General features: G+C 40.5%; 1 protein-coding gene and 1 long non-coding RNA gene across 2 annotated transcripts in view; one reads left to right on the forward strand and one right to left on the reverse strand.

Annotated features, from left to right (window-relative positions):
* The window catches only part of foxj3 (forkhead box J3), a 155435-nt gene that overhangs the window by 103608 nt on the left and 37685 nt on the right, over nt 1–14142 (reverse strand). Inside the window, exon 2 of the mRNA XM_022682452.2 lies at nt 3197–3611. Coding sequence (XP_022538173.2) covers nt 3197–3517 — 321 coding nt within the window. The 5' untranslated portion in view covers nt 3518–3611. The remainder of the gene's footprint in view (nt 1–3196; nt 3612–14142) is intronic.
* The window catches only part of LOC125787508 (uncharacterized), an 87028-nt gene that overhangs the window by 23734 nt on the left and 49152 nt on the right, over nt 1–14142 (forward strand). The window lies entirely within an intron of this gene.

A 14142-nucleotide genomic window follows, 5' to 3' on the forward strand; every position in this document is an offset into this window, starting at 1 on the left:
GAGAAAAGAGGAGAGGAGGGTGAAAACACGAGCGAGTGAGAGAGCGGCGCGTCGCTGACGGATATGAACCGCATACATCTCGTCTCGACCGCAATAAAGCCGCGGTACCAATTCTATCGGCAATAAATGTCAGCTGATTGGAAAGCTCATTCTAATATCAATTTCCATCTCCGCTCTTTAAAAGGCAATCAGCCCGGCTTCATCTCTGTAGATCATATGCTCCTTGAGATGATGACACAGCAACCGCTCCCGCGCACATAATGGACCTGTATCCAGGCATCTGGCATGAATAATACAATCCATGAATAGGAGATTCTGTCTGCGGCTCGTTCTGCTCTCTGAATATCAACACTCTCCCTGCTCACACTTCTGTCTCAACAACATCCTCCATTTCCCCCTCCCTCTCTCCCTATGTCTCCCTCTCTCTCTCTCTCCCTCTATCAGTATCTCTCTCTCCCTCCATCAGCATCTCTCTCTCCCTCTATCAGTACCTCTCTCTCTCCCTCTATCGCTATATCTCCCTCCCTTACTCTATCCCTGTATATCTTTATCTGTACCTCTCTCCATCCATCAGCATCTCTCTCTCTCTCAGTATCTCTCTCTCTCTCCCTCTATCAGTACCTCTCTCTCTCTCCGTCTAACAGTATCTATCTCCCTTCCTCTAACAGTATCTCTCTCCTTCTATCCCTCCATCAGTATCTCTCTCTCTCTCCATCCCTGTATCTCTCTCTATCCCTATATCTCCCTCTCTCCCTCTATCCCTCCATCAGTATCTCTCTCTCCCTCTATCAGTATCTCTCTCTCTCCCTCTATCCCTATATCTCCCTCTCTCTCTCTCTATCAGTACCTCTCTCTCTCCCTCTATCGCTATATCTCCCTCCCTTACTCTATCCCTGTATATCTTTATCTGTACCTCTTTCCCTCCATCAGCATCTCTCTCTCTCTCAGTATCTCTCTCTTTCTCCCTCTATCAGTATCTCTCTCTCCCCTTCTATCAGTACCTCTCTCTCTCTCTCTCTCTCTCTCTCTCTCCGTCTAACAGTATCTCTCTCCCTTCCTCTAACAGTATCTCTCTCCTTCTATCCCTCCATCAGTATCTCTCTCTCTCTATCCCTATATCTCCCTCTCTCCCTCTATCCCTCCATCAGTATCTCTCTCTCCCTCCATCAGTATCTCTCTCCCTTCATCAGTATCTCTCTCTATCCCTCCATCAGTATCTCTCTCCCCACATCAGAATCTTTCTCTCCCTCTATCCCTATATATTACTTTATCTGTATCTGTATCTCTCTCTCTCTCCATCTGTATCTCTCTCTCTCCCTGTATGTCTCTCCCTCTATCTTTGTATCTCTCTCCCTCTATCTCTCTCCTCTCTATCCCTGTATATCTCTCTCTATATCATTCTCTTTTTCACTCTCTCTCTCTCCATCAGTATCTCTCTCTCTCCCTCAATGCTTGTATCTCTCTATCTGTATCTCTCTCCCCCTCTATCTCTCTTTCTCTCACCATTACTATCTCTCTCTATACCTCCCTCTCTCCATCCGTATCCATCCTTTTCTCTCTTCAACAGCATATCCACCTATCCCTTGTTTTCTTCGTCAGTGTCTCTACTTCTCTCTCTCCATCAGTATCTCTCCCTCCCTCTCTCTGTTAGTATCTCTCTAGCCTCATTCTCTCTTTCCATTAATGTCTCTCCCTTTCTTTCTAAACCAGTATCTCTAACTCTCTCCATCAGTATCTCTCCTTCTCCCTCTTCATCAATACCTCTCCCTTTCTTTCTCCATCAGTATTTTTCTGTCCCTTGTTGCTTCTCTCTCCATCATCTCAGCTTCTCTCTCTCCATCAGCATCTCTCTCTCTCTCTCTGTGTGGTGGGAGGTATTAGTGGTGATGAACAGATCACAGTGCTGTTCCTGCAGGAGGAATGAAAGTGATGTTGGTGAATGTTTGGAGAATAATCCTCAGCAGAAACGTCTCGACAGCGTCGGAGCTGAGAATAATTTCACACATTAACCCCGACCGTCTGCTGCTGCTGCTGCTGCTGAATTCAGGCCTGATTCCGTACGCTGATTGAATTTAAGTGGAGGGGAATGTCACCTGCATGCATGCAAATGGGTCTGACGGGCAGAAAGCAAATAACCACAAATAATCGGCTGCGGTCTGCTGCGTGCAGCGGTGTGAGGTACACTAATAACCAACATATTCTTCATTTATTATTATTATTATTATTATTATTATTATTATTACTACTACTTCTACATTAAACAGTGCTTTACGGCGATATAGTCAAAACAGTCTATCACAGATCCAGCCCTGTGCCTAACATTTTTTAGTGGATGATATATATATATATATAGCGTCCCAGAAATTACTGCAATAAACAATAATATTCTCATTTTAAGATCATCAAGATGATGTGATGGTGCATGTGATGGTACAAGGTACATGTGACAGTATAAGGTACATGCGATTGTACATGTGATAGTATAAGGTACATGTGATGGTGCATGTGATAGTATAAGGTACATGTGATGGTGCATGTGATAGTATAAGGTACATGTGATGGTGCATGTGATAGTATAAGGTACATGTGATGGTGCATGTGATAGTATAAGGTACATGTGATGGTGCATGTGATAGTATAAGGTACATGTGATGGTGCATGTGATAGTACAAGGTACATGTGATGGTGCATGTGATAGTATAAGGTACATGTGATGGTGCATGTGATAATATAAGGTACATGTGATGGTGCATGTGATAGTATAAGGTACATGTGATGGTGCATGTGATAATATAAGGTACATGTGATGGTGCATGTGACAGTATAAGGCACATGTGAATCTTGGTTCCTCCCAGCGTTTCTTTCTGTTGTTTGTTCAGTGTTTTGTTTGATTCTCTGTCCTGCTACCGCATTTCTTTAAAGCTGCTGTGCAAAATCATCAGTTGTAAAAAGCATTATATAAATAAATAAGTTAGATTTTATTTGATTTGATTAATTGCTTTAAATGCTGCACTACACCTTTGTTTCCGTGACAAAGCAACGTTTTCCCAACTCTGCTGCTACTCTTAATCAGTCAAAACCATCAGTCACACCAACACAGTACCAGTAACTCATCAGCAGGTATCACAGCACGGGTTCAGAAACATCACGCCCACGCCGGAGCCTCTCCAGCAGCGGCACAGACCCCCAGTCTTACCTTCCAGCCGCTGCCCGCCTCCCTGTAGTAGGGGAAATTATCGCAGATCCACTGGTAGATCTCGCTCAGGGTCATCTTCTTCTTTGGCGAGCTGTTGATGGCGAAGGTGATGAGGCTGGCGTAGCTGTACGGTGGTTTCCCGTCCTTGTGCTGCTGGACCTCCTCCTGGTCCAGCGTGGTGTTGGGGTCCAGCAGGGCGCTCTTCTTGGCCATGCCGGGTCCGTGTGCGTTCTGAGCGTCTGCCTTCTGGATGGCCGCCCGCATGGTCAGCTGCGGCAGCCAGTCCATGGAGGTCAAACTGCTCTCCAGCTCCGAGGTCATGGCGGCGGCTCGGTGGGGCGTGGGTGGGGGGGCGGATGGAGATCGGAGGAGGTGCGTGTCGGAGCCCGAGTGCCTCAACGGCTCTCAGTTAGACCTGAAAACCACAGATAAATACAGGAAGATGTTAATTCATGTTGAGTACATGTTAAATAGGAGTGGGACAAAATATTAGAATCACAATATATAGTATTGCATTATTTCTGTTTGCAATATGCAGTCATTAAAAGAGTACTGACAGCTTCTTAAATATCAGAATTACACGATTCATTTAAAACTTAACTTAAATTAATTAAAACTTAAAACAAAAAACTATAGTTTTACATAACATTAAAACATGTTTTAGAACCAATGTTGATTACACTAATTAAGGTTAGAAGAAGAAGTTTTTTTTATACAGAAAAAAAATAATTTATAACTGTTATTATGATTTTTTGTTTTAGATCTCCAAACTTTAAAACGGGTCAATTTGACCCATAACATAACAGAAGGGTTAATAAACCATAACCCAAGAAATGTGTCCAGCAGGAGACTTAAATGTATTAATAGAATGTGTGAAGAAAATAACATCCAGCCTGAATATAATGTGAATGTTTCCTATAATATACTTTTTTAATATACAATTTGTAGGTTAATATAGGTACATCAAACTATCAAAATGTACTGCAGAATCTGTAAAGGTGCAGTAAACATCAAATCGAATTGATTTAAGAAGCACAAAGAAAGGGCAGGACAAAACAAATAATCGTGACTAATCAAAAAAATGTAATTATCAGATTAGTCGACTACTACAATACTCGTCAGTTGCAGCACCACAAACACAAACAAGTATCCATATGGAGCCTGAGCGAGTCTCCAATAGGAAGTACAAATAGAACAAAAGCAAAAAGTGCAAAATATCTAGTTATTGATACCAATAATTTTTAAGTACAGACCTCTAAACCCTTAATAAAGCCTAAAAAACAGAAGGCTAAAATATTTACATTTTTCCCCAAATCGGTGCATCCCTACGAAATATTGCAATATCATTGATAACACAATATATTGCATTGACTAATTTACTAGTCAAAAAAATAATCATCGGATCAGTCGACTACCAAAATAATCATTAGTTTACCTGCTTATCTAATTTACCTGATCTGCATGTTTTTGGACTGTGGAAGGAAACCCATGCAGATACAAGAAATACTTGGAAACTCCTCTCAGATAGGGACTTGAACCCAAGCTCGTTGTGAAGTATTGGGTTAAGTTTAAGTTTATTGAGGCATCATATAAACACTTTTTTTCTATTAGCTTTGCTGCGCCGGCCACAATATCATTAATTACTAAATAACACCTAATAATAAAACTACGCTTGTCTCTTTTTAGCAAATAAAACAGTGACGCAATGAAAGGAATGCAAAGAACGTAAGGAATGGCACGTTTACACACACATTAATGTTTATCTTCCACTGGAATATTTTTTTAATCACAAATCCAAACACAAATGCCCTACTGTACAGCCAGTTACATCACACTGTTACAGAACTGTTTACACTAAGCAAACACAACACATTCTTTCATACAACTCATACAAGAAATTTCTGATGTGCACCAGAAACAGAACACAGTACTGATAGCTTCTTAAGTACCAGAATTACACATTTCAAAACCCAAAAACTACCTAAAAAACAATATTTTTATTTAAAAGCTCTTAATAAACAATAACCAAAGAAATATGCTGAGTAGGAGACTAGATTGCATTAACAGATTGTGTGAAGTAGTGATTGCACAAATTAATGTTTCCTATAATACACTTTTGTAGCAATTTGTTGGTTAATATAGACAAGTCAAACTATCAAAATCAAAGGTCCCTGAAAGTTTATCGGGAGCGTCACCAAGAGCCAAAGAGAGGACAAGACAAAAAAATGATCACGACTAATCGAACAAATAATGATCAGATTAGTCGACTATAAAATTAGACACTAGTTGCAGCCCTAAGAAACACAAGTAATTAAATGGAGCCTGCAGGAGACTCACCAATAGAAAGGATAATTACAAATAATCGTGACCAATAAACTAATAAAGAAAAGATCGTCAGATTAATCGACTACTAAAATAGTCATTAGCTGCAGCCCTAACACACACAAGTAACTAAACGGAGCCTAGGGCACACTCACCAATAGGAAGTACAAACAAAATAATTATAAATAATCGTGACTGGTGAACTAACCGTCAAATATAATCGTCAGATTATTCGACTAGAAAAATAGTCATTAGTTGCAGCCCTATGCAGCAGCGGCGACACCCGGCCTACCTCCAAACCCTCGGCACGCTCCAACAAGCTGACTCACGCTGTAATCTGAGCCACAAACTGAGTAAATAGGATGTAGAAATAAAGTATTTAAAAATAATCGCGACTAATCAAAATAATAATTAAAAGATAATTTGAATACAAAAATAGTCATTAGTTGCAATCATCAAATTATCAAAATATACTGCAGAATCTGCAGAAAGGGCCCTGAAAAATTATCGGGAGCCTCACCAAGAGCCAAAGAGAGGGCTAGACAAAAAAAAATGATCACGACTAATCGAAAAAATAATGATCAGATTAATTTGACTACTAAATTAGACACTAGTTGCAGCCCTAACACACACAAGTACCTACATGGAGCCAACAAGAGCCTTTCCAATAAGAAGTACTAAGAAAATAATCGTGACTAATAAACTAATCGTCAAAAATAATCGTCAGATTAATCAACTAGCATAATAGTCATTATTTGCAGCTCTATGCAGCAGCAGCGGTGGTGGCGGCGAGGCCGTCTGGCCTACCTCCGACCCTCGGCACGCTCCAGCACGCTGACTCACGCTGTAATCTGAGCCGCAAACTGAGTAAATGCTGGGGAATTGTTTTCACAACTGCCAGCCAAATGGAGGAACGGCTCACGAGGAATTCCTATTCTCCTGAGGGTGGTAACCCTCTCCTTCATTCCTCCTCTCTTTCTCTCCTTCATTCCCTCACTTCTTCCTTCTACACCTCTTCTCCTCCTCCAGAGCCTCAGTGCTCCTCTGACTGCGCTGTAAACAAGGCGAGGAATTGTCACGGTGCCGAGCACGACGTCCAGCGCCGCCGCCGCCGCCGATCGCTCCGGCCTGTGGCTGCACCCTACACCCACAAACAACCTTGTGTTTTGGGCACGGTGCCCTATCCTCTCTTAAAATAGCAGCCGAGCGAGCGGGAGGCCCGTCAGAGGAACGACGAGGAGCACAGCCAGGCAGCGTGATCAAAAACCCAGCTCACGAGAAGCTCTTATCTCTCAGAAAACAACACGGCCAGCGGGGAGGGAATATCCCACGTAATATTCCGCCAATCCCGCCGTAAAAATACCTCCCCATCCTCAGGGGACCCCCGACACACACTCGCGCTCACATTCCTGCACAATACAACACTGTGAATGAACGAGAACGAGAATGTGAATGTGAAATTGAGTTACACCACTGAAATAAATGTGATAAATGAGATTGCTATGACAGATGCCGGTTATATTTTTCCCCCGTCATTCTCATAAAGGTGAGTCACGACCCTCTAATTTCAAAGATGTTTCAGAAAAGACGGAAAAGGTGAAACACTACAGGCCTCAAAACTGAAATACTGAAAAGGTTTTGTTCTGAGAAAAAGACAATCCTTGGGCATGTGGTAATTAAATCAAAATCACACACAAAATAATACATACCTCATATTAGAGCTGCCACTAATGCATATTTTAATACTCGATTAATCTGCAGATTATTTTCCGATTAGTCATGATTATTTTTTGTCCTTATATTATAAAAAATGCTCTGTTCAATTCCATTAAATAAAAGCAAGTATTGGTCTGAAATATCTAGATACCGATATCAATACAATTCTGATTTCTTTACTCGTCCTTAATATTTTATACTACCCTAGTCATGACCCTCTACTTTTAAAGATGTTTCAGAAAAAATAGAAAAGATTAAAACACTACAGGCCTCAAAACCTGAAATACTGAAAAAGGACAAAATAATAAAACGTTCTGATTTATAACCATGAAAAAATGAAAGTCCTTGGGTGTCTGGTAATTAAATCAACATAAAAAATCACACAAAATCACAAAATTAACACAATTAAATACTTCATATTAGAGCTGCAACTGATGACTAATCTGCCGATTATTTTTCTTTCAATTAGTCGATTTAATCAAAATCACACACAAACAATATAATACACATTTCATATTAGGGCTGCACCTAATGACTACTTTAGTAATCGACTAATCTGCAGATTATGTTTGTTTTTCCGATTAGTCGATTAAATCAAAATCACACACACAATATAATACCTACTTCATATTATGGCTGCAACTCGACTAATCTGACGATTATTTTTGTTTCGATTAGTCAAATAAGTCAAAATCATACACAGGAAACAATACACGTTTCAAAGTATGGCAACTAATGACTACTTTAGTAGTCGACTGTATCTGCAGATTATGTTTGTTTTTCCGATTAGTCGATTAAATAAAAATCGCACACTTGACACATATTTGACGCCACTTATTGATACGAGACATTCGAAATCATTTGATTTATCACAATATCAATATATTGTCCAACCCAATACATAAAATGCAGAGTAACATGCTATAGTAATATCAGTTTTTTACAAAATCATAAATCATGCAGTTATATATGATCATCTAATTATAACTAAAACAGTCTGAGGTCAGTTCTAAAAACCCGGCACAGTTCTGTGGCTGGTGCTGAAGTCCTTACATCTGACCAGCCACTGCACACTGATCCAGATGCAGCGGCAGGTCTCTGAAGTCGAGCAGTGCTATCTTAATTAGTGCACCTCTGCAGAGACCAGCATTAAAGCACAGCCAGCATCTCCGCTCGTTAGCATCTCCGCTCGTTAGCGCCGCTGCCCTTACTCGGCCCGGAGAGCACCCGGCACAGGCCGGGGGGATGCCCGGCCCGTGGAGCAGGGCACCGGGGGCAAGTGCCGGCTGGCACGGGGTGGCGAGAGGCCTGGCGGGCGGTGAGCTCCAACACAGAGGTCAGCCGGTTCAGCCCACTGAAGCCAGCAGACCCCGGGGAGGAGATTACACACAGCAAACACACGGAGGAGCTTCAGTTTAACGGCTTTACTCGCGCCGGAAAACAGCGCCGGCGCTCTTCAGAACATTAATTTTTACTTTTTACTTCTGTGTGTTTTTTTTATTTGCTTTGGGAAAATACAGGATTTAGATAGAGAGTAATAATGTTAATAAAAAGGCTTTACCTACATTACCTAAAGGACTATGTTACCTCCCAGCTGTTGCTCTCCTCTAGTGAACGTCGCCTAGCTTTACCAAACTTTCACACGAGTGCTGAGTGTTTACGACCTAAAAAAAATAATCTTCAGATTTTTTCACAAAAAATCTGATTTTTGATTTTATTTCCGCCCTTACTAAAAATCAAGCTACAGATGGCAAAGAAATGGTTGAAAACTAGGTTTACCTGTAAAAACAAATATGAATATATATATTTATTGAATATACAATTATATTATTATACGAGCTCAGTCCTCGGAGGAACATTTAGACGGATTTAGACGGATGGACGTGTTGGACGGCTAAACACTTCAGAAATGAGTAGCGTTTTCGGATATTTTAGATTAAAAAGATTTAAATTTCAAGAACTTTGAAAGTACTAAAAATGTTATAACGATGAAACTAGCACTCATCAGGACTGGCTCAGAAAAAGACGGAAGAGCAAGAGTTTCCTCTGTTGTACAGGATAAGTTTATCAGAGTTTTCAGCCTCAGAAACTCAGAAAGTTAAAAACAGCTCCCCAGATAAGAGTATCTAAATACTTCACAGAGTATTTTGGTTATGTGGTTCTGTACCTACAAATGTCATCATATATAATAGATGCCCACACACCATGGAATACTGTTTATTTGATGTCTGAATAAATCTGAATAAAATTCCTGTATTTTTTATATTGCAACACACATCACAGAACAATAAAATGTTGCAATGTGACCCAAAGTGATCAAGATATTTAGGGTTCATCAAACGTTAAAAGCATTTACAGCAGACCATCAAAACACAGCTTTACCACAATGTCAACATTGTAACACAGTAACTTCAGCTTTTATTTTTCGATAGCTAAGCGAGAGTGTCACTTACAGCAAAATCCCAGAGAAAACAAGATTGTTATCGAATCTAAAAGAAAAACTGAGTCACTGTAACATAGCTAAGCTATGATGTACCGCACCTGCCAAACCCCGTGTTAATCATCACAGCCCGACCAGAACTAACCCTAAAGGGAGATACTATCAGCCGTATGTAACGGCTTACTGATACAACACATGGGAAACAGAGCTACTTCATAACGGGGGAATGCATCTGATAATTCTTCTTTACCTCACAGCGCTGATGTGTAGCTGAATTCATGCATCATCTGCCCTGTGCTGACAACCCATGCCCTGCAGCTGGCATCCCACACCTCGCCTGCTTTTACTACGATTCAATATATTTTGGGATCTAGACTACAAGAATATGTCTTAAAAAGTAACTACACTCGAACAGTTTTATATTAATAGCTGAAATACGATGATCTGATAGATATTTGTTTATATTTTCATCAAACGTTGATTTAGTAAAGTCCAAATAAAATAAAATACAATGAATACAAATAATTGACTTTAGTACATACCTTTTCATTTATACTTTCTGCACCAGGGCCTTTTATTATGAAGCCCAAAAAGTGCGTATTAACTGTTCAATAACAAGAGAGTGCTGTGAGGTTAATCAAATTACTGTTTTTAGTTTCTAAAAGGGATAAAATATTTTAAGTATTTACATATCGAAGCTGGAGTGAATCTCAGTAGAGATTTATTTTGTCAGAAATTTGTCAGAAAGAACATTTATATGGCAGTGATTTGCATATTTTACACTTTTCCTCATATTTAACTGAAATACAAGGTAGTTATATTATGTTTACATCGTGTTTAATATAAAAAGCTGCTGTAAGGTTGAAGGGGGCTGCTTACGATTTCTTAAAAAATAAATTAATTAAATGAAAAAAATGAAAAAAAAATACATTCATCACTTTAAATTGTGGTGGTGTTTATTAACACATAAATGAACTAATGTTGTTATGTAAGAACTAAAAATCTAAATTGCTCATATATACAACTTTGAAAAAAAAAGAACTCTTAAAAGTTTCTTTCATTTTACCCAATTAAAAACCTCTGGAATATAATCAAGAGGAAGATGGATGATCACAAACCATCAAACAACCACTGAACAACAACAACAACTGAACTGCATGAATTTTTTCACCAGGAGTGGCATAAAGTTTATGAGAAATGTCTGAAATAACAAAAAAGATGCAGAGCTTTCAGACCTCAAATAATGCAAAGAAAACAAGTTCATATTCATAAAGTAGTTTTAAGAGTTCAGAAATAATCAATATTTGGTGGAATAATCCTGGTTGGTTTTTAATCACGGTTTTAATTTCATGCATCTTGGCATCATATTCTCCTCCACCAGTCTTACACACTGCTTTTGGATAACTTTATGCTGCTTTACTCCTGGTGCAGAAAGGTTGAGAGGTTTTCAATTTGGTAAAATCAAAAAAATTTTATTTATTTATTTATTTATTTGTTTTTAAAGTGCTCTGATTTTTTTTTTTTTTTTTTTTTTTTTTTAGAGAAAAATGTTTTTAAATTACTGCCCATTTCTACAACACACACTAAGTATTGAAGTTTCGGGTGAACACGTGCATGTATGCATGTGTGCTGCGCCTGCAGCAGGAGTGAGCGTGCATCAGTGAGCAGGCCGGTGTGCTGCAGAGAGCTATAGCGAGCGGGTGAAGGACAGTAACTTGGCTCCTGCAGAGGGGAACTGCTCTTTGTGAATCCCTGCACACTGCCTGAAGATCTGGCACACCAGCTCACAACAACAACAGTGATGTAACCTAGTAACAAGCTCCTGGCATCTCCTCCCGTAACCGAAACTCGGCCGTACCTCCCGTATCAGCGGCGGCGGCGCTGTGTGGAGGCCCTGTGTTGTCTTAGTGATGGCGGGACAGGAACAACAGGGCGGGGTGGGAAAACCTCTTACCTGCCCTACAGTCAGAGGAGACTCCTCACTTTTTCCAGCCCCGAGGCGTGAGGAGTTATTTTTAAAACAAAAACAAAACTACAAAAATAGCACTGCTGTCATTGTTAACATGACAACACCACTAGTGCTGTGTACACTATAGCTTAACATATTACCATATACTGTGATACTGTCGGCAAGGCCATTAGATACACTGCAACTGATAAAATCTATTTTATGGAAAACTCTTAAAGCATAAAATACATTATAATATTTATTAAATCTGAATAAAAGAAAAGTTTACTTCTTATCCAATCCAATCTGAACAGTGGGAACGAACAACGAATAAACCACTTCTGACATCAATCTTTACATCTAAACCAATCATGGGAGAAAAAAATCACTAAAGTATCGCAAACTAAAATACTACTATTACGATTTTTCCTTACAGCTCTTTTTAACACGTTTATTCTGCTCTATTTATTTATGCAAATTTATCATTAACCCAAGTTGTGCACTAGTTCCCAACAAAAACAATTTACAGCAATTATCATTGGTTGCTCTATCATTGTTTGTTGGGCGCTCTATAATTTTTCTCTTTATCATTGGTCGCACTATCATTGGTTGCTCTATCATTGGTCGTTCACAGGTATTATCGGCTGCTCTATCATTGTCATTGGGCGCTCTATCACAGGTCATTTGGCGCTCTAAAATTTTTCTCTCTATTATTGGTCACTCTATTATTGGCCGTTGGGCGCTCTATCATAAGTCTTTGGGCGCTCTATCAGGTCATTGGGCGTTCTATAATTTTTATCTCTACTCTCGGTTGCTCCGTTATTGGTCGCTCTATCATATGTTGTTGGGCGCTCTATCATTTTTTCTCTATTATCGATCGCTCTATCATAGGTCATTGGGCGCTCTAAAATTGTTCTCTATTATCGTCACTCTATTGTTGGTCGTTGGGCATTCTCTCATAGGCTACTGAGCTCACTAAAATTTTTCTCTCTATTGTCAGTCACTCTATTATCGGTTGCTCTATCATAGGTCATTGGGCGCTCTATAGTTTTCTCTTTATTTTCAGTCACTATTATCGGTTGCTCCATCATTGGTCATTTGGGAGCGCTCTATCATTTTTCCCCACTATTATCGGTCTCTCTAGTCACTCTCTATCCTTTTTCGCTCTAACATCGGTCAACCGGTATATTATTCCCTCTATCATTAGCCGCTCTATGACACGGCTCGTCTTCAGCAGTAGGTAAACGGCAGAGGCTTTTAATGCCAGTCTTCAGCCTCTCCATTAAGGGCTTAATGGTTGTGCTGAATCCACCCCCAGGATAAGAACATTAATAACCCAGTCGTTACTGGTGTTTTCAGGATGTGTCAATTACGTCTGGGTTCCCCTCGCTCGCCGAGCGCAGCGCTCAGCTTATTACTGCCTGCAGCGGCCGGAGCTACAGGCTCCGTCTGACAGAGCGGCTCGGAGCGGATCGGGCCTGCGAGAGGCTCGGCTGAGGCTCGGCTCCGGCAGCACCGGCCCGGCTGCTTCAGAGCGGCACAGAGCCGGCACATCAGATATGCTGGGATTTCATGTCAACTGTTGGAGGAACCGTGTTGCAGTAATAAGGCTTGGCAGCCTGGGTGGTGTGTCCTCAGAGCACACGACACACACACTTATACACACACACACACACACACACACACACACACTCAACACACACTCTCTCTCTGTCTCATTGCCTTCCGCGAGGGCCGATTCCCACCCCGGCCGTCTGCAGGGACTGCATGCATGTACTCCATAATTAATCTGCCAATCACGGCGAAGTGCCACCGAGGCTGTGGGAGACGGAGAGCTGCACACTCAGATTCCAGGCAGCTGATAATCATAAAATGTGGCACTGCACTAATAGCAGGTTCACGTGAAAAGCCACAGGACTCTGAAAAGAAGTGAAGGCCATTAAAAAAAAGAAAAAAAAGAGGAAAGCAATTAAGCGAATTGGGCACAGAATTCAAGCTTATAAATCTGAACACTGTGCAGAAAATAATATTTACTGTAATTTTTCAACTTATTTTTCCAATTTTTATCCTGCATTTCACCCCAATTTAGCTATACCGGTTATCTCACCCAGAAGACTAGCACACGCCTCCGACGACACATGTGAAGTCAGACTCTACCTCTCTTCGAACCTTCACATCACAGCACTAACGCTCGGAGGAAAGCACAGCGACTCGGTTCTGATACATCAGCTCACAGATGCAGCCTTGTGCTGATCCACATCACCCTAGGAGTGATGAGGGGAAAGAGAGAGCGCCATCTACTGTACTGTACCCACCCAGAGAGAGCAAGACCAACTGTGTGTGCTCTCTCGGTGCTCTGGCAGCTGATGGCAAGCTACATGACCTATTATTTACGTCATTAATACACGATGACGCACAATGATATCGATAATTATATCGGTATCAATTCACAAATGCATTATTTAAAAGGTAAATTAGAACTGAATTTTCTTTAGTCAAATTTTCCTATCGCAACATAAA

The sequence above is a fragment of the Astyanax mexicanus genome, chromosome 24 (assembly GCF_023375975.1).
Source record: "Astyanax mexicanus isolate ESR-SI-001 chromosome 24, AstMex3_surface, whole genome shotgun sequence".
Lineage (NCBI taxonomy): Eukaryota > Metazoa > Chordata > Actinopteri > Characiformes > Acestrorhamphidae > Astyanax > Astyanax mexicanus.